This window comes from Tympanuchus pallidicinctus, unplaced genomic scaffold (assembly GCF_026119805.1).
Source record: "Tympanuchus pallidicinctus isolate F22 unplaced genomic scaffold, pur_lepc_1.0 scaffold4, whole genome shotgun sequence".
Classification (NCBI taxonomy): domain Eukaryota; kingdom Metazoa; phylum Chordata; class Aves; order Galliformes; family Phasianidae; genus Tympanuchus; species Tympanuchus pallidicinctus.
Genome location: NW_026294758.1, coordinates 15,796,757 through 15,819,289, shown reverse-complemented (window position 1 = coordinate 15,819,289; position 22,533 = coordinate 15,796,757). Strand labels below are relative to the sequence as shown.

Sequence of the window (22,533 nt, the reverse complement as noted above, 5' to 3'; positions counted from 1 at the left end):
TTCCCTTGATTATCCATTTCCTGCCCTCCTACTCCTTTAACATTTTAGGCTCAACTAATCAGAGCTCATTATCTACAGAACAGCTACAAGTTTTGAAAGTTACCTTTCAATCTGTAACGAATTAACTCAGTCACTTCTATAAGCATGCAAAGAAAAAGGGAAAGAGTCAAAGAAGACGTTTGAAAGAATATAAATAGTCTTTAGTAGCATAGGATACTCCAACTGTCCTTAAGTCAATGACAACTATGCACTGAAAAGCAGAAGAATAGAGAAATAAATGACATACGAAGATCACTGAAAAAGTAATAAAACCATACGATATGATTCCTAAAAGTAAATAGGACAAAAGAGGAATTTAAAGAGATTTTAAAAGGAGTGAACAGAATAGCCAAATTAAGTCAATTTTTTCAACAAACTTTTCAGGTAATTGTGCTTTCCAACTAATAATTAGTAACTCCTCTGTGAAAATTACTTCATATTTTCCCCATAATGTACAGGAGCAAATAAGTATAATAGTGAAAATATTTCATATTCTACAATGTTTATTTCAGGTTACCATGTCTGATCTTGGCACAGTTGGCAAGTAAGTAAAATGATGATAATTTCCCCAAATCATACAAGTCATAAAAAAGGAAAAAATACAATTTTATATAAGATAGATTACCCAGCCTTGGTGGGGATGAAATTGAGTGATTCATGATGAGTTCCACTGAAGTTAAATTAACCAAGAAGAATTCTTGCACCTCTGGTATATCATCCTGCAAAACACAAATACAATACGTGCTCTTTTCATTTTTCTTTAAGAAACTCACGTAAGTTAACAAGTTAACAAGTTAACAACACACTTGAAGTCTGCAATGTCACAGTGAAAAAGGATTCATTTATTATTCCATTTTTCTGTAAAAAAAATACTTGGGTGCAAAACTAATTTTTGTGAAACAATTATGAAGTGAGACATTGTATTTCATGAAAAGATCCTATGGTGACACTAAACTACTCTTACAAATGAATTACTGCCCAATATTAGAGGCATAAATCTCAAATAGTAAGAAAGTAAAAGGCTATATCCAGTAAAGCACACTGTTTAGATGGTAATAGATAATAACAGATATTTAGTAAAGCTTTAATGAGACAGCTATATTTCATTTACGCAGAAGGGCAGCTGCTTTCTACAACTATTTGTTTTTCTGTGTTAAGACTGAAACCGTCTTTCTAATAACAATGAAATTACTAATAGCTTCTAGTAATATATAGGCTTCAAGCTTTAGTTTCCTAACTATTCCTCTGTTCGAAGTATAGAATTAAAAAGTTTGGAGCTTACCTCTAGTATAGTAATATTTATGGCAGCTGATGTTTCTCCTTCTTCTAAAATCAGTGAGCCAGAAGCAGGTATATAATCATCTCCAGGTTCAGCCAAGGTTGGTTCTGTCTGATTACTTACAGAGAGCAATCCTGTAACTGTGGCATATGTAACATTGATAGCACCTGTTAAATTTGTGAGGGAAAAAAAAAAAATTCTTCAATTCTTATACAATACTCACTGGAATTGATATAAACAAGAGATTAGTTCCTCATCCAAAAGAAATACATAGACTAACTACAAAACAGAAGGATTAAAAGATTAATCTGTAGATTAATGTAGTAGATTGGAGCTAATGGACTTTTGTTCCTACATCAAAGTGCTTTGCTGTCAAAGCCTTTGCTGGCTTGAGGAAAAAAATTTAAAAATCATCAGGATGAAATATACTCAGACGTTTAAAGTTCTGCAGATACAAATATTGCTGAAGTACAACTAAATGAGAATCTCATGTATTATTAACACCAGTTTTTGCACCAAAGATACCTTTCAGTAATGGCTGTTACTGAAGAAAAGCTTTGAAGACAGTACTCGTATACATCTTAATAAATGTACCCTATTTCCTTATCAGATTTAAACAATCAAAATCAGAATACATACATAATTATTACCAAACACAAGAGTTAAACAGTTTTAAAATAAAGTCATTTCTGGCAGACTAGTAAATCAAATCAAGTAGTAAACATTAAAAGAGTGATCCTAAAGATTAAATGGCATGTGAAAAGAAAAGCTACTTTGTATGAAATAAGATATAAGAATAGAAGAGTCTTATTTCATAAATAAATAACGATGACTATCTGAACTTAGTAAGAGATTTTGCATATGCCACAGCTTTCAGATTCCTTGCAGAATAAATGAGGGTTATGGCTACAGTTTTGGCTAATACCTACTTTCTGAGCCCACAGTAAGAAGCTTAGACGTTCTGAACTAATTAACTGTATACAAAACTTTTCCAAATTTTACATCCTCATTATCATGATATTTGCCTAATGATTATCAAAACAAAATTTCCTTTCTCTTAAGAGTTATTATACAGACCTACGGATCCAAATTCTCTGTTAATAAAAAGCTGAATTGTTTTATTTTCTTCTGGACTTAAAACTACTCTGGATGTGGAAGCAAAATTCAGGACTCCATGTGGTTCATCACTAGCTTCTACCGTTAGAACAGCTTCATATCCTTGACTATCCAAAACAGCAGCACCTGTAGGAGAAACTCCTGCAAGAGAATCAATGGACTACAGTGAATGAAGTGTGAAGAACTTTCTTTTTTTTTGTCTTTTACCATTGTTGATATTACATTCAAATGACAGCCAGCAAAAGCTCAGTGAATTATAAAAACAAAGCTCAGTGAAGCTTATGGATTATATATATCATATATAGTGAGACCTATATATGCACATATATTTACTTTCTATAAAAATAGAACATACAGTCTCATCAGAAATTGTATGTATACCTACCATAAGGTCACAACAATGTATAAAGAAATTAGAAAACATAATAGGCCAGTACTTACAATTTCTGTAAGTACAATCTATTTTAAATGGAAAATTTTTCCAGGACTTATTGTGAAATCTTAAAAGCTTAAAACCTATGTTCCCCTTCCCAATCAAAAAATCATTCCCATTACCAACTACTGTCTTTACAAATAATTATAATAATCCTAATTGTTTACAAGGGTCACATGACTCTAGGAAGTTAGTAAGTCACCAATCATAGAATCACTCACGTTGGAAAAGACCTTAAAGGTCATCGAGTTCAACCATGACCAAACCATACTACCCTAATTCTAACAACCCTCTACTAAATCATGTCCTTGAGCAATACTACCCATACCAAATTATTCTGGTGTTTGGACATTAATTTCATTTTGACAAAGGGTATTACAGAAGGGATGGAGTTTCATGCTTCATTTCTCATTAGATTTGGAATGGCAAGAATAAAATATTCTGACCACATTAAATTCAGAGACAGATCAATGAGGTAACACAAGGTTGTTTTAAAAGATAAAAGTATCTATGTATTTCAAGGTAACATTATACATCATGTACCAGTAAGCTCAAGTTAGCATTCAGTTAAAGGAAAGTAACTGACCAGTGAATTGAATAGGTGGAGTTAAATCAGGATTAAAAAAAACTCAGCGTATCTGTAGTGATGCTATGGGGTTTACACACATAAAAATAGTGTGTATATATGTAAATCAAGCTTTTAATAAAATGTTATTGAACTTTCATACTTTGCACCAGTTGCAGTTTGTTTAGTCCTACATCTCCAAAATGAATTAATAAATATGAAAATATTTTATTTTTAAACGGTATTTTAAAGAAGTATCAGTATAATTCTGCACTACCTTCTGTTCTGATGTTGTACAAGATAATTTGGTATTCTTCTTTTTCTTCAGGAATATGGTCATCCAGCAGATGAACATACAATGTTGTATTCAGCGTTCCCTATTTAATATTAAATTGAATTGTTATTATTCTGCATATATATATGCAAATGTGTTGTATAGATATAAAACACAACTGAAATCATTGTGGCATGTATTTCTAAAAACACCTTCAAGAGATGTTAAGTTAAAGTATCAAGAACTGTAAGCTCCCTCCAGCTTGGAAGTTTGATAAGAGAGCAAATAAATAAATAGATAAAGAAATAAAGATTGTTAAAAATATCATATTATTTTCTCCACCCAGCTGTAATTACAGTATTTTCATGAAGACAAGAAGACTGCTTATGGACTTACCTCAGCAAAAAAAAGTATTCCAGAATTGGTTTCAAAATTTTGTTTTACATTATGCCCCACTATCTTCCATTCAACTGTAACATTTCCAAGTCCAGGAGCAGTTCTTACAATATGGAATTGCAGTTGTTCTCCTAGGAATTAAAGGACAAGATGCAACAATCTGGGGTCTCCTACGTAACAGTTACAAAAATGAGAAGTCAAAAACAAATATCACACAGTTAAAATGACCTTTCTGAAAGAGAGTCATGTTTTTAATTGTTTCACCGTTGTCATATAATACATCTTCATGTAATAATGAAAAGAAAAACCCAGATCTAAACCTTTTCTTCTGAGTTTTTTCATTTTTAGTTCACATGTGGAAAGAATTACAAAAATATGAAGGAACTTGGAACAAATGACAAACTTAGAATGTGAATTGTCCAAAAAACTCGCATAAACAAAGCAATATCAGTCTGTGAAATGCACAAAATAGTAAATGCTGTATGTACCAGTCAGAACAAAAATAGTCTTTTAAAACATTTCCTTGGCAATGAATAAACGTTATCCAAACATTTGTACAGTCTTAGGACTTTATGTAACGTATGCAGAAAAAATGCCTATAATTATTTCTAAGTCCTACGTGACTCTGAACTTGCAAATATCATAAGCATTAGAAATAAGTCATAAAATGTTAATAATATCTTATAATTTCTGAATTAATCAGTATTGACTGATAGTGCTCATGTACAGTGAGTGAATATTATGGTATTTTGCACATTTAACCCTCAAAGTTTTTTAATTAAAAAGAGCGAACCTCTTAGAAATCTTTGTAAAAAGTAGAGAATACAGCTCTGAACTTGCAATTATACAACTCATATTAAATATTTTCAATGTGGACATGTGAAATTTCCATGTTATATCAACATGGAATAAATCAGCAGGCAAAACTGGTAGTATTAATCAATACATTCACAGCAGAGGACAGATGCTTATTTATAATAGGTAGGGATATCACATCCATATTTCACAAGCATCTTTCAGGTACACAAAATTTAGGTTCCAGAGAAAATATAAACATTACAAAGATTCCACTTCTACAATCATATATCTGAGGACAGACTCCTACTCTATATGACCCAGTAAAGCACTGCACTGAAATTAATTGTATCCTATTTGAGAATTCTGCATATCTATTAAAAAAACAAATACTTACCAGAAAAATGGTTTGCTGAAAACAGAAAACAATTTTTTTTTAAATACAACTTTATAAAATACAGTGTACTTTCACTGAACTGGGAAAAGTACGTTATGACAAAGCCAATTCACTGTAATCCAAACACGGAAGTCCAATACATCCTTTTTACATACTTCAAGTATGTAGTTACTGACCCAGGTTTCCTCGTCAACTTTCATATCCAGACAAAAATGTTATATGAATTCTAACTAATTCCTGAATGTTAAAAGTGCTACTGAACAAATACCAACTTTTGTAATGAGCAGAAACTACTCAGACTGGAGGAGGCTCAGTGGGAATCTCACAAGTCTCTATAAATTCCTGAAGAGGGGGCGCACAGAGGATGCAGCCAGTCTCAGTTCACTGTGCTCAATGCCAGGACCAGAGGCAATGGTGCACAGGAGGTTCAGGAGGTTCCCTCTGACCATAAGGCACCATTTTGCTCTGTGCATGTAATGGAGCAGTGGCACAGACTGCCCAGAGAGGCTGTGGTGTCTCCTCTTTGCAGATCTTCAAAAGGAGACATGAATCTGGGCACCTTGCTCTGGGTGTCCCTGCTGGAGCAGAGTTGGGTCCTGATATCTCTGCAATCTTAACCATTCTGTGATTCTCTAAATACTTTGCAAGAGTTTAAAATTCATGCCTTTCATGTGATTACTCTTCCTGCTGGCATTCTATGAACAGTGAAACAATCACTGTTATCAACAGAAGGCACAAAGATGGAAACCAATGTTAAACTGAGCATGGTCATCACTAAAGACTCACCTTCACGACCAATAACTGATCTTGAGGCTGTATGAAAGCTTATAATTCCTCCCACATTATCATTTGCTAGAATAATCACTGTGACAGTGTCAAAACTGGGCAGAATCCGACTCCCTCCTTCAGTATGAACAAGGCTGACTTTGATGCTTTCATTATCCTCTGGCTCTGGATCATCTAAAATGGTCAGCACAACCATCTTTTTTGTTTCACCTACACAGAGAAGAATTCATATAAACATACACATGCACACGGATATCACCTTGTGAAATAGATAATGATCTCATTTTGAAAGGAAAGATTCATGAGGAAAAAAAAAAAAAACAGCACAGAAGTGTATGAGTCTGTCATGGTCGCCTCACTAGTCAAGGAACTGGGCCGAGCCAGCTCATAAACCATTTTCAATCATCCTTACCTATATTGCTAGACATTTACTGAGTGACATTATGCAGCTTCATTCAACTATTTTTGAACTTTCACTTTAGGTCAATGAAATTATCACATTTTACGATCACACTATATAGAAATTAACAACATAGGAATTATTTTTTAATGTCTTGAATTCTTTAGTTGCATTACATATTTTCTGAATTTAAAACTTAACTTAGAAGAGAGGAATGTTATTTTTTTTAAAAAAAGCCATTCTTTTAAATTAGCAAGTGCCTAAGCTCTCTGATAAACCATATGCATAAGTATGAACACTTAATTTAAATATATTTACTGTGCCAGGGAATGCTTTAAAATGGGCTGTCACTACGTCAGTTCCTTGCTTTTGAGACTATCAAAGAATAATAATATGAGTAGGAAACACTATCAATCTCTAATCTCCATATATAAAAAAAATTTACAATACAATCCTGTTATGCAGTGCATAACAGTCAGCCGTGTTTTATAGTTATGAGACTATCAATTTTCAAAGTACACATTTTTGCTGCTACATTGTCTTTTAAAATAGTTATAAAACAGTTTTGACTAAACCATTAACCACTGATGTAGTAATAAGCCAGCTTCAGAATCTTGGCCAGCAGGAAAAGAGAAACCATCTTTTACATTTAGATGATTTATCAAGCTAGCTAGCACACTGTAATCCTTACCACACTCCTACAAATTGTTTTCAATATACCTGCTTCATCAGCATGGGCTTTGAAAATATAAAATACATCATTAAATGAGTCACATTGGATGATACATAAGCAAAGTCTGCCGGTGGTTTGTTTGTCCTGTTCATAAAATTTTTAAGTATGTTGCTACATAATGCAATTAATATGATCTCAGAATTTAAACTAGACACCACGAAAAATTAGCAGCATTCTGACAGAAGGCTAATAAAAAAACTAGGTCTAATTCTCATTACCATTATCCTTGATGCCTGCAACTCTCTTTAGCATTATTATTCCTTAAGTCATGTAAAGGAAATCTTTATAAAGCAGCACACTGCAAACCTCTTTAACAAAACACAGATACTTATGGTTTCTTTTTTTTTTTTTTTTCAGTACCACTGTGTGCGTTCTGCAAGACAATCCTGTAAAGTAATGCTCAAACATTCTCTTTTGCACACCTATCCTGCACATTCAGGGAGATAAAGCCTAAGAATAAGCTGTTACTTGTAAAAACATCCAAAGAATTGTGTACTTGGGTTCTTTTTACTTTTTGTTAGTCTTATAAAAGAGAAAACAAAATCTTGCCTCACCTTCAGCAAACACCAGAGTCTCACCAACACCTATAAAATCCACGTTTGGGGTAGCAGTTCCACCAGTTACATGCCACTGCACTGTCACCTGTCCCAAGCTGCCTTCTGTTCTGTGTATCATTAGCTGCACACTGGCTTGAGGACGTTCCTCTACTTCAATGTATAGGCCCTTCTCTGATGCATTGGGACTTACACTGTAGATCTTAAATACTCCAAATGCATCTCCATTCATCATTATGATAACTGTGGAAGTATTTGGCTGTCCTATAGTTGGTTGATTTTTTAAGCTTGCTGAAATGTTCATTAGTTCAACTTTCAAAAGGGTTATGGTAAATTTCTCATCCAGTTCTGGCAGATCATCAGGCAGTATGGTAACTGTGAGATTCGCAAATTCTTCTCCTTCCTCCATGATGGCCCATTGTCTTGTAACAGGTTGATAATCACTGCCAGCACTGGCTTGTGTGCTAAACAGAGTGAATGCACTAGTAAAGTTTTTCTTGTAGGTCCAGAATCCTGAAGTGTTAATTAAAGAGCTGATCTCCGACGTCAGCCAAAGGCAGAGAGGAATCCCAGAGGCATTGGAAAACGTAAAGGCTGAACAGGCTTGTTCTTTTAGGCACTGAGTTGCGCAGAAATACACTGGGTCACTTGCTGCTGACATATTCACTCTGGTCTTGGATGGTTGGTCAGGAATTCCTTGTACAGGAGACTCATAATAGGCCAGGATATCCTGACCTTGCTCAACAGCAAGAGCTACAACATCAGTCTCAGACGTGCTGTAGAAAATCTGCAGCTGACCAAATCTTCCCTCGCTAAAAGATATTATAATAAAGAAAGTCTTGTTAGTTGACAAAGTCTGTCTAATACTCTGTTTCTGAGTTAAGAATGCAAGTGAAGAAAAAATAAATAAATGACTGGCCATTTCTGAATTGATGAAAAATTCCAAGTAATGGATTAAAATGCATTTCCTTTGAAGCTAATACCAAAATAACTAATACCAAAATAACTGCTTTTTTGTTTGTGTTGTAGATGGCAGGCTTGATTGTTTATAGCCTGTATAATACTCTGTTAAGAATGCATAATAGTAAACATTTTGTTTCTAGGAATTAGCTCTATCTTCTTAGGACTTGCTAGTTCTCTTCACTGGCAATGGAGAAAAAGCCAGTGCTGCCTAGCCTGGTCATCTTTCCTTTAAGATCATGGAATCAGAAACATAGGATGGGGTGGATTGAAAATGACCACAATGATCATCTAGTTTCAACCCCCCTGCTATGTGCAGGGTCACCACCAGCAGACCAGGCTGCCCAGAGCCACATCCAGCCTGGCCTTGAATGTTTCCAGGGATGGGGCATCCACAGCCTCCTTGGGCAACCTGTTCCAGTGTCAGCACCTTCTGTGTGAAACACTTCCTGCTAATATGTAACCTAAACCTCCCCTGTCTCAGTTTAAAACCATTCCCCCTTCTCCTGTCTCTATCCATTTGTGTAAACAGGCCACATACATGAATCTTGTTTTCATTTTCTTTTTTATTTCAGTTCTGCAAGCGTTGGCTTATTTTGTCCTTCAGTTCAAATGATAGGAGCAGGATATTGAGCAGGCCTAAATAATCTGATGATTAAATGAATAGAAAGAATCATCACGTACCATGTGTACAGAAAGTTTATGTTGTACTTTTCAATATATATTACACATAAGTACACTGTACAATGTACACTCATAGTAAGCAGAAACAATGTAACTGAAATGAAAATGTGTTGAGTTGGCAGATCAGAGAACTGCTGTGAATACTGAAAATGAAATTTGACATTATGGAAAAGATTAAAGGTAAGAAATTTACAATTTTAAATAAAGGAAGCAATGTACAAACCTTCGTCTGACTGTTATGTTTGCAAGCAAATTTCTTTCTAGCGGCTCCTGGATTCGATATAAGGATTGATGGAAGAAAACTGTGCCATAAGGATTATCATTGGCAGGTATTGTAATTTTTGCCATGCCATCTACCCCAATAGCACCACCATTGGAGGCCTGAGTTAATACTACAAGGACAATCTCAAGAAGAAAAAAAAAAAAAAAGAGAAACAATTAATGCAGCTAAACAATTTGTGGTATTTCTAACAATAATCATAGGATGTGTATAAAAGGAACATCCTACATTTCCCTGCCAGAACATTTATTGTTTTCCACTACACCTATTTCTACAACAATTAAAAACTCAAATAACGTTCAAGAAAGATTTAACTGCTTGACTTACTTCTTCTATTTCTGGAACATCATCAGCCAGGATTTCCAACAGCAGCATCTGAAAGGTTTCTCCAGGGGCAAAAGTAATATTGCCTGTAGCAAACTGCAGGTCAGCATCAGCAAGATGTCCATCAATGGTAGCAATCCAGTGAACAGTCACATTACCAAGAGTCCCAGCATTGCGGATTACTGGCAGATCTATGGGTACTGATCCAAATTCAGGCTCTTCCACAGTGAATTCAGTGATCTGAAAAACTAAAATCCAGCACAAAGAGGTCTATTACATTAGTCATAATATTTGAAGTATCATTCTTATTTATATATAGTGTTATTTCACTTGATTATGAAGTTAAATAAATTACTGTTAATCAAGTTTAAAACAAAAACTGAACGTTCAGTATTAACATTTTTATTTACTGAGAAAATAACCACACAAATTAAGCCTTCTCTTCTCTTCCCAAAAGTTCATTCCACCACATCCTTTGTTCAACGCAAGCCATGAGATATTTCTAATCTCTTCAAAGACACACTGGTTACGATTTCCAGTGAGGAAATTTTTAGCATGACAGCCAGCCTGCTTTGACAGAATCACAGAATGGCCCAGGTAGGAAGGGAACTCAAAGATCACAAATCTCCAACCCCCACCACAGGCATGGCCACCAGCCTCCCCATTTAATACACAGGCTGCCCAGGGCTCCATCCAATCTGGCCTTGAACACTTCTAGAGATGGGGCATCCACAACCTCTCTGGGCAGCCTGTTCGAGCAGCTCATCACTCTCACAGTAAAGAAAGCTTCATCTAAATACTTAGTAAAATAAAGAGACTAAACAGATATTGGCACGTAGAGTTTGGGTTAAATCTATTGCAGGAATTCCGCACTTAGAATAAATAAAAAGGTGCTTTGTTTTGTTTAAGTAATTTAAATTCTACCCATCACCTTTAGAAGAGACTTTAAAATCCATTTTCCGTTCACTTAGGAAAAAATCAATGTATGAACTGACTGTTCATTGCATCTTGCAATATTAAAGCACCATTACACCTTTATTATATATGTCATTATAACATATAACAATTTTACTTTGTCCTTTACTATCTTCAACTAGACCTCCTCTTTATCTTCACAGAATCACAAACCTGTAGTAAAAATGTTAACAGAAGAGAAAAATCAGGCAAGACTTACCAAAAGATCCAAATGGGTCATCCGAAGCCTCGATAATAATAATTGCCCTAGTCAAAGATCCAAGCAGAGCTCCACCTGTTGTTTGATTCAGCAGCTGAACATAAAAGGACTCCTCAACTTCAGGATTGATATCATTAATTATATAAATTGGCACAGCTTTACTTGTTTCTCCTTCTAGTAAGACAACATCTGATGAGGCTACACTGTAGTCTTCTCCTAGATTTGTAGATCAAATGAAAAAAAAACCACAAAAATAATAAAAACACAGAAGATATTAAAATGTTATGGCTTATAATGGAACACCACTAATATTTATCATCAGTAATATTTATCTTTTTTTGCTTACACATGCATTTCTTTGTGTTGAAATATCCTTTTTTTTTTTTTAATCTTCAAAGCCAGGGAACATAATCTTTTTTATTTCCTGATGCTTTCTAGATATCTAAATGGGTTAGACTAAAACTCAGCTTGGCCAAAACAGAATATAAACTGTGAGACCAAAAGGCAATTACAAAACGTCCATTATTCTCTTCCGTTGAGAAGATCACACTGCTGAGATACTTCTGTCTTTGATTTCTGATAGTTGTCTGGCATTCCAGGAGATAAAGTAAACAGAAGTACCTTTGTCAAAGTAGATTTTACTGAACGGGAATACTGTACATGCAGATCTCATTTTAGGCAGACCTTCCCCTAAGAATGCCTGATTAACAACTAAGATATAATAGATAATGGCTCCCCTTCAGAAAATAATTGGAAATGTATTGATATACTACTCAGCCTGGAGCACAGCTAAAATGCAGTGGGTTTGATCAATTAGGAGAGGCTTCAGCCTGTAGTTCATGAGGTTGCTGGTTTCTTCGTGTAGCTTTTCCTACTTCAGGAACCAACTGCAAAATTTCATCTCTTTCTCTTATCGTGAGAAGTAAAAGGCTTCTTGACTTTTGATTAGGTTTTTTTCTGTTTCACAGCTGAGCCTCTAGCTCTCAATTCCCTTCCAATAAACTCATATGAGCCATGCATGACAGGTTTAAATAGGAAGGACTAGGAAGTACCTACAAATACCATTATGGGATTTTTATGAAAAACTTTTTTATTATTTATATGTTGGTTTTTTTTTTTTCCAATTCGAAGATGCAAGCAGCCACTAGGGAAATGAATAGCCACTTCCTTTTCTTATCTCTCTTGCTAGATTCTTCAGTGATAATGACTTCGAGCTTTTTAAAATGTGATGTGGTCACACAGGGCTTGGATTCCTGTCTCCTGAGCACAGTCAGTAAATACCACATTTCATTTTTTTTCTGCTTGTTTCATTTGCCTGCATTTGTTACACACTTGTTTGCTTTGGTTAGTAAAAGCATACAAAATGCCCTGTCCACTTTAACACACAATATGTATTTCTGCTGTTCTGATTTCTTACCTGCTGTTGCAGTTATTGGCATAGCTTTAAATTTCACAGAAACATCTGCAAAAATTCCCCCAGTTCTGGTCACATTAATGATTGGTCCAACATAATTTTCAGCAACTCGCACAATTGAAGCTGAAAGCTGAAGTGTTCCAAAAGCATCATCATTGGCATTGATAATTACATGAGCTATTGTCTCACTCTCTGATCCAAGACGAGGAGAATTTACAACTGAAATGTGAAAAAACAACTTAGTGAGAACAAGTCTGAAATTTTTTTTATGTTGCTATAAAGTTCATAGGCATGTGAGCCACTACTACCTTTAACAAAGCAATCATTTTACATTTTGACAAAATAAAATGAAGATACTTTTAGTATTTGTATTATATTATGGTAGAGAATCCTATCTTTTTTTTTTAACTTATTAATTCACCTTGCTGTGGCATAAAGATGAGGTAAGCTATTATCAAAATTATTTGTTTATTTGTCTATAGGACAATATAATTTTGAAATATAAGCAACCTGCCAGTTCCCAGCAGAATTATTGGTAAAACTTCCCTTAAAATTATGATTAATCTTGGGTAGGATGGGGAAGCAGTGAGGCATGTCAAAGAACCTCTTAAGTATAAATCAGGCTGTAATGACCAGAATTTATCAGAATAAAGGATCAAGCAAACATCTATGCACTAATGAAAAACAGTATGCATGTGTGATTCTACACCACCTACATTTTAAAAGGCTGTTTTGTCTTTCATCAAGTGGAACTAACATTTCCTAATATAGGCTTCAGAGAAACATCATCAAGTGAACGCTGCATCACTTTTATGCATAAAACCAATACAGTAAGACATTTAGCCTAGAAGGCCTTGCCTAAGGCAAATGCAAAAGGGATAAAAAAATGCTTATCAACCCATGATAAAATTTAGTGATAAAGGAAATATATGTTGTCGGTAGACACAGAATTATCATACTGAATATTACATATTCTAACACATACTACTCATAGAATTTTTAACCATACTGAGTTAGGTAGAGGTAAATATTTATTGTAATTTCAATTATTGTGTTTTATCCCACAGAGCTTAAGCACTAGCCTGCATACTTGAATATTTGGTTTACATATGTAAGATACTTACTTGGCCGATCTTGCACTTTTTCAATCAAAACAGTATTGTTTAGCGCCACAAAAACAGATTCTGACCTCTCAGGATCATCATCATCTAAAATAGGTAAAGATATTGTGGCCTCTCTTTCATTGGCAGCAAAGACAACATAGCCAGTAATGGGTATATAATCTTCTCCTTGTATTGCTCTAACAACGTTAGTTGGAAGAAAGGATGACTTTTCATCATCACCTAGAGTTCTGTATGTTACCATTACTGTACCGAGGAGACCACCAAGCCTTACTATTGTCAAAGAGATATTTTTTGTTTCTTCCTCAACTTTTATTGGTCTGTTTTTCTCAGAAAATATGAACTGTCCATACGGATCATCATTAGCTAAAACCGTTAATGTTGCTTTAGTATGGTTTCCAAGGCGACCACTGGAAACGTTGATGATCAAAACTGAAAACATCTTATCCAGTTCAGGAACGTCATCAGGAGAAACCTGTATTGTGATGTTTGCTCTCACTTGACCAACATCGAATGTTATATTTCCATATGTAGAGATCAGATCTTCAGTAAGATCACAGTCTATGATCCAGTGCAGAGTCACTTCAGACAGGGCCCCATGAGTTCTCACAATCTAAGTGGAAAATACAAAGATTTCTGTGTTTTTGGTGCAATAAAAAAGAAAAGATGGTATAGAGCAAAGTCATGGAACTACAGAATATTCTGAGTTGGAAGGGACACACAAGGATCATCAAGTTCAACTCCTGGCTCCACACAGGACCATTCTACATTCAAATCCTCTGAGTGTTGTCGAAACACCCTGTGCAGCCTGCTCCATGCCCACCGCCCTCTGGTGCAGACCTTTCCCTGACGCAGCTCCATGCCGTTCCCTCGGCCCTGTCACTGTCACACAGAGCAGAGCTCAGTGCTGCCCTCCGCTCCCTGTGAGGAGCTGCCAGGAGGGCTCTCCACAGCTCCTCTGCTCTGTGCTGAGCACACCCAGGGACCACAGCCGCTCCTCACACATCTTGTCCTCCAGACCCTTCCTCACCTCTGTAGCCCCTTTGGATACTCAGTAATAATTTATGCCCTTCTTACACTGTGGCACCCAACCTGCTGGAGGTGAGGCCGCAATGCACACAGCAAAAGGCACAACCCCTCCATTGCCCAGCGCCAGCGCTGGGGCTGCAGCACACAAGCGCACAGCCGGCCCTCTGGGCTCCAGGGCATTACTGCTGTCTCACATTCAACTGTGTCAGCCAGAATCCACAGTTCCCTTTTTGTGGGACTGCTCTCCTCAGTCTGTACATACAGCTGGAGCTGTCCTGCCCCACCTACGGAATCTGGCACCTACTCTTCTTAAAATTCATACAGTTGGTATTGCTGATCCCACCAATTTGACATAGTCTTTCCACAAGGACCCTCTAAAGATCAAGCAATTCAACAGCTCCTCTTAATTTGATTTCAGTATGCAACCTTAGTTGCTATGCACTCAAGTACAGATCATTTTTAAAAGCATTGGAGAGAACTGGCCCTAAAATGGAGTCATACAGAACTCAGTCAGTGATTGGCTACCAGCCTGATGTTACATAATTTACTAAAAACCTCTGAGCCTGATCTGTCAGCCACTTCTTCAACCATCACAGTATGTTTTACCCTATTTGTATGCTGGATATTTTATCCAGGACACTGTGAGAAACAGCATCAAAATTTTTGCTGAAATCCAAAGGGATTACATAAGTCGACTGTCCTTTTTCCACAAGATGAGTAATTTGTTGTAAATGGACAGTAAATGTCTTAAGCAGGACTTTCCCTTGTGAACCTGTACTGACTCTGACCAATGACTGCATCATCTTTCAGGTGTTTCTCAGTAACTCCCAGGACTTTCTCCAGAATTTTAACAGGCACTAAAGTGAGACTAATATGCCTGTAATTAGTGGGGTCTTCTTTCTTGTCTTTCTTAAAGATAAGGGACATCATTTGCCAACCTCCAGTTAACTGGGACTTCTCCAGATTTCCAAGACTGTTGAAAAATAATTGGGAAAAGTTCCATAATGATATCAGTCAGCTCTTTAAGTAGCCTGGGATGAATTTCATCAGGCACCATAGATTTGGAGAGAAGCTGATCATTACCAAAGACGCAGTTCCATAACTCAGAGCCCATAATGAGTGTTTTCATGTTATTTATGTCCTTATTTTTGAGGTGGCCATCCTCATCAAATAAAGGAACAATATTTTGCTGTTAATATACTTTTTTATTGCCCCTCACAGTATTGGCTGGCTTCAACTCTAATTGAGCTTTGGTTACACAAACTTTCTCTCTGCAGAGAGATGGGAAACATCAACTTTGCAGTCCTCCTAAGTAACCAAAGCTTGCTTCTAGTGGCCATACACTTTCTTTTTCTACCTAAATCTCAAGAAGATCCCTGCTCTGCCAAACCGACTTTCTGCCCAACTTTCTTGACTTCTGATATTTTGGGATTACCTGCTTTTGTGCACTTCAGAGGTGGTGCTTAAAAACTGACCAGCATTGATGGACTCTAATAACTGCATACAAAAACAGTATCTCAGGGGACTTTAACAACTGGTTCCCTGAGCAGCCCAAAGTCTGCTCTTCCCATATCCAAGGCTGAAGTTTTACTGATAATTTTCTGCCTACCACAACAGATTTTAAACCTGACTTCATCGTAACTGTGGCCAAGACATTTGATGGCCAGTTCACACACAACAGCCTCTCTGCAAACTACTTATAATTGAGCTTCTCCATTATGTACACCACCAAATCACAAACACAAAGTATTAGCAATAATGTTTTTAGAAAACAATGTAATCATCATTATCTCAGCTTTGCTGTATTTGGTGTGCCTCAGCATTTTGTTTAAAATAATTCTATCTTAAAACCATAAATATAATTATTATATCATTTTAGCTTGAAGCTGAAATATACACCAAAAAAAGTGAAGTTTGAAGTGACAAAACAGATGCGCATGATAAAGCTAGGTTAAAAACTTGTAGGCCAAGGGTAAACAAAACAATGTAAAAACAGAATAGAACAGGACTGCACAGCAGTATTAGACTCAGAACTTTCTAACCTGCAGCACGATATTGCTATCTCCATCTTCAGGCTCAGTTCCATTCACCGAGAGTGACTCAGCACTGAACTCAAACACGCCATGAGCATCATCAGAAGCTTCAATAGTCACAATGATGTGCGATGCAATCCCCAAGCTGGCTGTAAGTACAAGTTCCAAAATGAGTTATTATTTTTTTCTAGCATTATTTCTTACATGAAATTCTTACATCATTCTTATAAAAAGCACATATCTGCACTTAAGCCTTTTTTTTTTTTTTTTAGTAAGCGTAGAATAATGACAATAACTATCCAAATGGATAAAGAAATGACTTGCAGTAACACAGTCCTGGCAACTCTAATGAGGAAAAACATACCAAAACAAAATAATAACTAAAACTATTTTAAGGGAGGAACAGAAGAAAAACTCATCATTTAATTAGTGAATATCAATCAAAATTTAGGGTGGTAGTGAGTTAGACAAATGAAACACATTTTTAACAGTGTAGACTGGATAAAAGCAAGTGCTATCATAACAGCAACTGGAATTAAAATAAAGAAGAATAAATAAATCCAGGAAGTCTTACTACTGCAATTATCATCTTGGCTAAAATAACTTGCTGCTTAAAAAGAGTCTGGCACTTAAGAAAACAATTTCTGGAAACACAGATGAGGAAACATTACATGCCTGGAGCTCCAAAACTTTGTTAAACCACTGGCTAGTTACAAGCTGAACTCCTTCGAATTTACAAATAAATCAGAAAATCAGACTGTCACTGTGGAGTATACTATATAATGGGTGCTAAAAGACATTTTTCAGGTCAGTAGGGCTTAAGTGATAGGCATGTATAATTAGAATTTTCCCTCAATTTTCAGGTTTTCTGCATATAGTTTTTTGGGGTGTTTTTTTTTTTTTTTTTTTTTTTTTTTTTTTTTTTTTTTTGCATTTTTTCTCTGTATGCCATGATATAGTTAGAAACTTAAAGAAACTGACCAAAAATAAAAATAAATAAATAAATAAAATAAATAAAAATGAAAGCATTCCTTTAAGAAAACCTATCAAGGCTTATTTTTCTTGAAGAGTGTTTTTGACATATAGAGACTCAAAGTAAAATAAAACAAGTACCTAAACATGTAGTCAGGTCATTCTTAGATTACCCTGCATTTAAAAAGTGTCTTTGTTCTTTGTTCTCCAGAAAATTTGATATTGCCAGCAAAAGTAATTTTGCAGCCTATACTTGCTGATTAACAATACTGTGTTTTACAACAATATAGTTTTAAAGATACAGAAGCTGTTACTTTCTGTGTTACATTCAGTATTGACTGCTATTGAAAGTAAGCCTGCCTTAACAGGGCAAAGAACATCTATGATACACCTAAATGCATCATCTGAAGCTACAAATTAAGTAACACTATTATAAACTATGTCAATGGAATAATTTATGAGGGGTATTGCAGTTAGCAATAAAGAAATTAAGGTTAATCCAAAATGCTTACCATGTTGATAGGCAGTTTGAAGGAAGAAATCCATGTTCCCATCACCACTACCACTGCCATCATTTCTAAAGAGCTCAGCAACTTTTAGATGACAGACACACACATATATACACATATATACATTTATAAATACAGAGTAAGCAGAGGGTAATTTAAACAATTCAGGGCAACAAGAGAAAAAAGAGAAAAGCATTCTAGAAAGGCATGAACTACAGTTACGAAAGCGTACAGCATTTCTGATTAAAATTTCTTAATTTATGACATTGGGCATAGCACTGGGAGGGCAGAAGGGAAGAAAACATCTGCACCTATTTTTGTCTTTCTTTTCCTTTCTGTATCCACTTTTTGTATTTTACCTTTCTCACTCCTGAAGTTTGTCATAGAGAAATGTAAATTTGAAATAATGCAAGTAAAGCAATCCAGACCCTTCATTCTAACATCTCACAAAGTGAGAACATGTCAGAAAGTTGGGAAGATCTGCAGAAAGCTTAACTAATGGAGACTTTACCCTGAACTTTGTGCTTGCAGCGTACTTTGCAGACCAAAAAGAGAGTTCATTTTAGGGAGGTTATCTACCTACTGGATTCTTAAATTTAGTTTTAAGTTCTCTGACAAAGTAATTTGAAAAAGAAAGGTTTTACTTCTCTTAACAAAACAACTGTTCAACCAAAAAGATGAAATACATGAGAAGTCTATTAATTTTATCAAAAGAATCACTAAGGCTACACTATACTATAGACACGTACAATCACAGTGGACAGCTGGTTTTATTCAAGATAGTGTGACACAACTTTCTATAAAGTACCTCAGTTCCACAAAATCCATTAAAAAAAAAAATCAATATATGACTCTCAGTGTTTCCAATAATTTATTTCCCCAGAACAAGATATTAAATCTCCCCTAAAAATTTTTTCCAACTAAATAAGCTTCTTTAAGGGATTAGGGAAACCACTGATTCTTGCTGTCCTAGCACCTTAAACCAGTAACTGGAGCATTCTTCTTGGCCTTATAAATAACTACCTAACAGCTGTAACTTGGCTGTTACTCCCAAACCTCTCTACATCCACTACCTAGTACTGCTATAACCCAACTGAACATGTTATGAGCCAATGTTTTATAATTTCTCTCATTAAAAAAAACCTATTTTTTTCAATCAGCAACAACCACTTCCACACTGTGACCACTTAGCTTTAAACATTTTATAAATAATCAAGAATTTTGAAATGCAATGAGTTATTAATACATTTTTCTGCATTATTTTAATTCTCGTTACCAACTATTGTTACATAAAGTGAAAAAGCAGCAACTGCCTTTACATGTCTGCTTGTTTACTAAGATTAACAAATGAACTAAGGAGTATTTTTTTTCCTAAGAAAAAAGAATGCTGCTTGAAGAATGCAGGAGTGGTTTTTGTTTCTTTTCAGAAATTACATGGAAATGATACTAGTAAAGACAAGATTTTAATGAATAGAGTTAATGAAAATACAACTAAGTAATTGATGAAAGTGACTTACCTCCTCCCTCTGGGTTCAACAGCTCCACTTCGAATGTTTTTTCTAATTCAGGAATAGAATTATCAGTGATGTTAACTGTAATGTACTTGTATCTTTCTCCTGGCTGAAATTCAAGTGTGCCCATGACAGCCTGCAATATGAAAGCTCTTCATATATTTTTTTGTTCTAATGTTTTCCTCCATATGAAAAAAAGAAATAAAACCTTCATTTGGTCTTTTTCAAAACATCTACTTTTTTACTTATGCTTAAAAAAAAAATCTGATGAATCTTCTACAAAAAAGGACACCTAAATGGATGGACCAGTGAACACCTGTATTCATTTCTAATTTTTTTGCACAATTTATCAGTTGGACAAGCAAATGTATACAAATGCAGAGTTTTTTTTAAGTATGTAGAAATTCCAGTATGTATATACATAATTTAACCTGCATCTGCAGTAATACTTTAACATGCATCTGAAGGAAATTAAAAACAAAACAAAACAAAATCTTCTTGCAATATGACATCTCTCTTAAGACAAAAAATCAAAACCAGAATATTTTCTTAGGAAATGCAACTTCCTACATAGAAAGAATGTAGAAGTCATATAGCAACTTATACATTAAAGGGAATATTACACATTATTTATCACATCAAGGAATCTTTCCATGAAAGAACTGTAGCTGGGGTAAAGTAGTCAAACTGAAGGGTTCAGCTCAGGATAAATAATGCTAATTAAATCCCCAAATAATTATACTACTTTGGCAATGGCCATACCTGGTAATCTTTTGGACTGGAAGCTGTAAGTGGCACTGTTCTGTATTCCACCAGAACTGTTCCAAGAAGGCCTTGTGCACGAACAACCAGTAATCTGATGTGTCCAACTTCTTCTTTAATAGTAATATGTGGTACAGAAGAAGCTGGAAGAATCATTTTATCACTTGGCTGAGGAGGTGGCCCCACAGAGAACTGGAGCAGACCTGGCAGACAAGAAGTATTACTTATATGGCTTCTAGAACCAAATTTAAATGATGATAATCAATTTAAATCAATCAATGATATTTATAATATGTGATGTTTTCTGAAATTAAAAATCACTTATATTGATATATCCTTATGCATCCATCACACTGATTCCAGGGATGTGCTGTATCTTCCTTTCTCACTGATCTTCTTGTCAGTCTCGATAAAGAAACAGCACTGTAATAAAATCAGCTCTTCTCAAATGAGCCTCACATTATTGGCTATTCAGTGGTATAACAGGCATACAAAAATGACACTCATTATTAGAAAATCCCATTTGCTAACATTTCCACAAGATCAACATGTAGCCTTTACTTGTTCTCATAAGAACACTGCCTGATTAGCAAAGCTTCCAGGCCTTCTTTCAAAATTCTCAAGAATAATTCAGCATTCTTTCAGGTATATAAGCAATGAATTAATCACAAGTTAGGTAAAGTGGAATACTTGGCATTGCCTCTTCAGTTATTAAGACAAAGAAAACATTTTATCTGACTAGCAAGAACTACACAATTATTTGAAACAAGACTGTATGATTTCCATCATTGTTACCATATGGGTGGTCACTGGCTCTGATGGTGATATCAGTAGTTTCCTTCTCTGGATCTATACTTGCTCCACTGGTAGGAGTTGAACCTAGTTTTCCATCTCCAGACACTGCAGAGACTAATGTCACACGGAAATATTCATTTAACTCCGGAATGTCATCATCAATAACATGCAAATTTAACACCTAGAGAAGGATCAAATCATGGAAAAATCAAACCATGCAACATTCAGCATGATGAAGAGCTTCACAAACCTGTCTAATTCACTGAATTTTTTAATTAGGAAGCCAACTGTATCTGTTTTTAGTTCTGAAAGTAATGGACCAAAAGGCAGTGGAGCAAGAGCCCTTTTGGCACTGGATAATGCAAGACACACCTTATCCAGGACAGCAGATTTGAAAAGTTTAGGAAAATTCTGCTTTGTATAATTCTATGAAATGCAGTCATATGATTCAGTACAATTAAAGCTGAATGACTAGTGACATGAACAAACTATGTGCAGATATGACAAGCTTTCATCAGTTATTATGTTATTTAACTGGGACCGAATTCTCAGTTCTAGTGAAACCACTGGGCTCCTTTCAAATGATAGAATTTCCATCAGTCCACGCTGAATTCTGCAAACTGATGTAAATGAAACTGAGGATGCATCCTCCACTCAAAATTCATGCTCATTATACAAACACTACTAGAAAACATACATGAACTTTCTGCAGTATTGTGGTCTCACACCACTTCAAATAACTGTAAAAATTCTGTGCTGCAAGTTGGGACTGAATTCATTAAAATAGTTCAAGCAAAACGAGACAGAAGCTGGGTGCAAGACCAGCAGTTAACTTTACTGCTATTTAACTGATGTGAAGAGAAATGTGGGTTGCAGCATTCAGTTCAAAAAGTGATAAATTCCAAAAGTAACTGGACTATTGGCACTTTAAAAAGTATACATACACATGTACAGAAATATAGTTATTCATTTCTATATATTGTATATATGCATTTATTTAACTTTATGTGCAACCAAATACACATGCACAAATTGTAACTCCTGAACTGAAGTACAAAAAAAGAAAAAGAAAAATAAAAAAGTGCAGCAAAATATGACAAAAGGTATGTGAAATAAACACTCTGATATGAAAGCCTGTCAGGGACCCTCAGAAGGTATTCTCCAGCAGGTTTGTAAATGACAGCATGAATAGTTAATA

General features: G+C 35.3%; 1 protein-coding gene across 1 annotated transcript in view; it reads right to left on the bottom strand.

Annotated features, from left to right (window-relative positions):
• The window catches only part of ADGRV1 (adhesion G protein-coupled receptor V1), a 264,974-nt gene that overhangs the window by 183,662 nt on the left and 58,779 nt on the right, over nt 1-22,533 (bottom strand). Inside the window, exons 26-42 of the mRNA XM_052701347.1 lie at nt 21,336-21,516; nt 20,541-20,743; nt 19,785-19,914; nt 18,271-18,351; nt 16,796-16,935; nt 13,728-14,337; nt 12,607-12,822; nt 11,190-11,405; nt 10,019-10,263; nt 9,635-9,816; nt 7,768-8,579; nt 6,081-6,290; nt 4,103-4,233; nt 3,710-3,809; nt 2,396-2,575; nt 1,322-1,485; nt 665-758 (exon numbers count right to left, since the gene is read on the bottom strand). Coding sequence (XP_052557307.1) covers nt 665-758; nt 1,322-1,485; nt 2,396-2,575; nt 3,710-3,809; nt 4,103-4,233; nt 6,081-6,290; nt 7,768-8,579; nt 9,635-9,816; nt 10,019-10,263; nt 11,190-11,405; nt 12,607-12,822; nt 13,728-14,337; nt 16,796-16,935; nt 18,271-18,351; nt 19,785-19,914; nt 20,541-20,743; nt 21,336-21,516 — 3,895 coding nt within the window. The remainder of the gene's footprint in view (nt 1-664; nt 759-1,321; nt 1,486-2,395; nt 2,576-3,709; nt 3,810-4,102; nt 4,234-6,080; nt 6,291-7,767; nt 8,580-9,634; nt 9,817-10,018; nt 10,264-11,189; nt 11,406-12,606; nt 12,823-13,727; nt 14,338-16,795; nt 16,936-18,270; nt 18,352-19,784; nt 19,915-20,540; nt 20,744-21,335; nt 21,517-22,533) is intronic.